Source organism: Pygoscelis adeliae, unplaced genomic scaffold (assembly GCF_000699105.1).
Source record: "Pygoscelis adeliae isolate BGI_AS28 unplaced genomic scaffold, ASM69910v1 Scaffold93, whole genome shotgun sequence".
Lineage (NCBI taxonomy): Eukaryota > Metazoa > Chordata > Aves > Sphenisciformes > Spheniscidae > Pygoscelis > Pygoscelis adeliae.
The window spans coordinates 264,687-265,704 of record NW_008824469.1 but is presented as its reverse complement, the minus strand read 5'-3'; the positions used below and the strand labels follow the sequence as shown (position 1 = coordinate 265,704).

Sequence of the window (1,018 nt, the reverse complement as noted above, 5' to 3'; positions counted from 1 at the left end):
CGGGGCAGGGCCGCGGGCCTCCCTCAGGCGGGGGAGAGGGACGGGGCCGCCGGGCGCCCCTCAGCGGGGGCGAATCCGGGTTGCCCGACATGGCTCTGCCCGGGGAGGTGAACTCAAACAGCAGCGATATTGCCGGTTTATTTAAGTTTGTCAAACTTTGGGGGATTTTTGGATGAGAAATAGTGTACAGCGGTGCTGAAAGTGCTTCTTGGTGCTACCTGCTGCTCTTCCTAAAATACCTGCCGATCTGCGTGATGCATGTTTTTTCCCCACTAGACAATGAATGACTGGGCCCCCATAGCGAAGGAGTATGACCCCCTCAAAGCCGGGAGCATCGATGGCACGGATGAAGAGCCCCACGACCGTGCCATATGGAGGGCTATGTTGGCACGCTACGTACCCAACAAGGGAGTTACAGGAGATCCTCACCTCACCCTGTTCGTAGCAAGGCTCAATCTTCAGACAACAGAAGAGAAGTTAAAGGAGGTCTTTTCCCGGTATGGAGACATCAGAAAGATCCGTCTGGTTCGAGACTTGGTCACGGGATTTTCCAAGGGTTACGCATTTATTGAGTACAAAGAGGAGCGTGCTCTCTTGAAGGCCCACAGAGATGCCAACAGGCTGGTTATTGATCAACATGAGATCTTTGTAGACTTTGAACTGGAAAGAACTCTCAAAGGATGGATTCCTCGGAGGCTTGGAGGTGGTTTTGGAGGCAAAAAAGAATCCGGGCAGCTACGGTTTGGAGGACGGGACAGACCTTTCCGAAAGCCCATCAATTTGCCAAACATGAAAAATGATTTCTATGGAGAAGGATCAGCAGAGAAAAGAAACTGGTCTCGTGAAGGAACAAGGGACTGGAGAACAAGGGACCGAGACCATGAAAGGAGCAGGGACAAGCGATGGCCAGAAAGGGAGCGGTCGTGGGCTTGGGGTGAAAGTGAGAGAGAGAGGGACTCCAAAGAGGAGAGGAGCAGAGGGAGGGAGAGGAAGGACAGAGACAGGAAGGACAGGGATA

At 53.1% G+C, this 1,018-nt stretch overlaps 1 protein-coding gene across 1 annotated transcript; it reads left to right on the top strand.

Moving 5' to 3' along the window:
- Positions 1-190: 190 nt before the first annotated feature.
- On the top strand, positions 191-1,011 carry SNRNP35 (small nuclear ribonucleoprotein 35kDa (U11/U12); the record flags this gene model as incomplete). The annotated part of the gene is made up of 1 exon (XM_009321168.1): positions 191-1,011. A coding segment is annotated over exon 1 (732 nt), but the record flags the coding sequence as incomplete, so codon positions are not given.
- Positions 1,012-1,018: the final 7 nt, after the last annotated feature.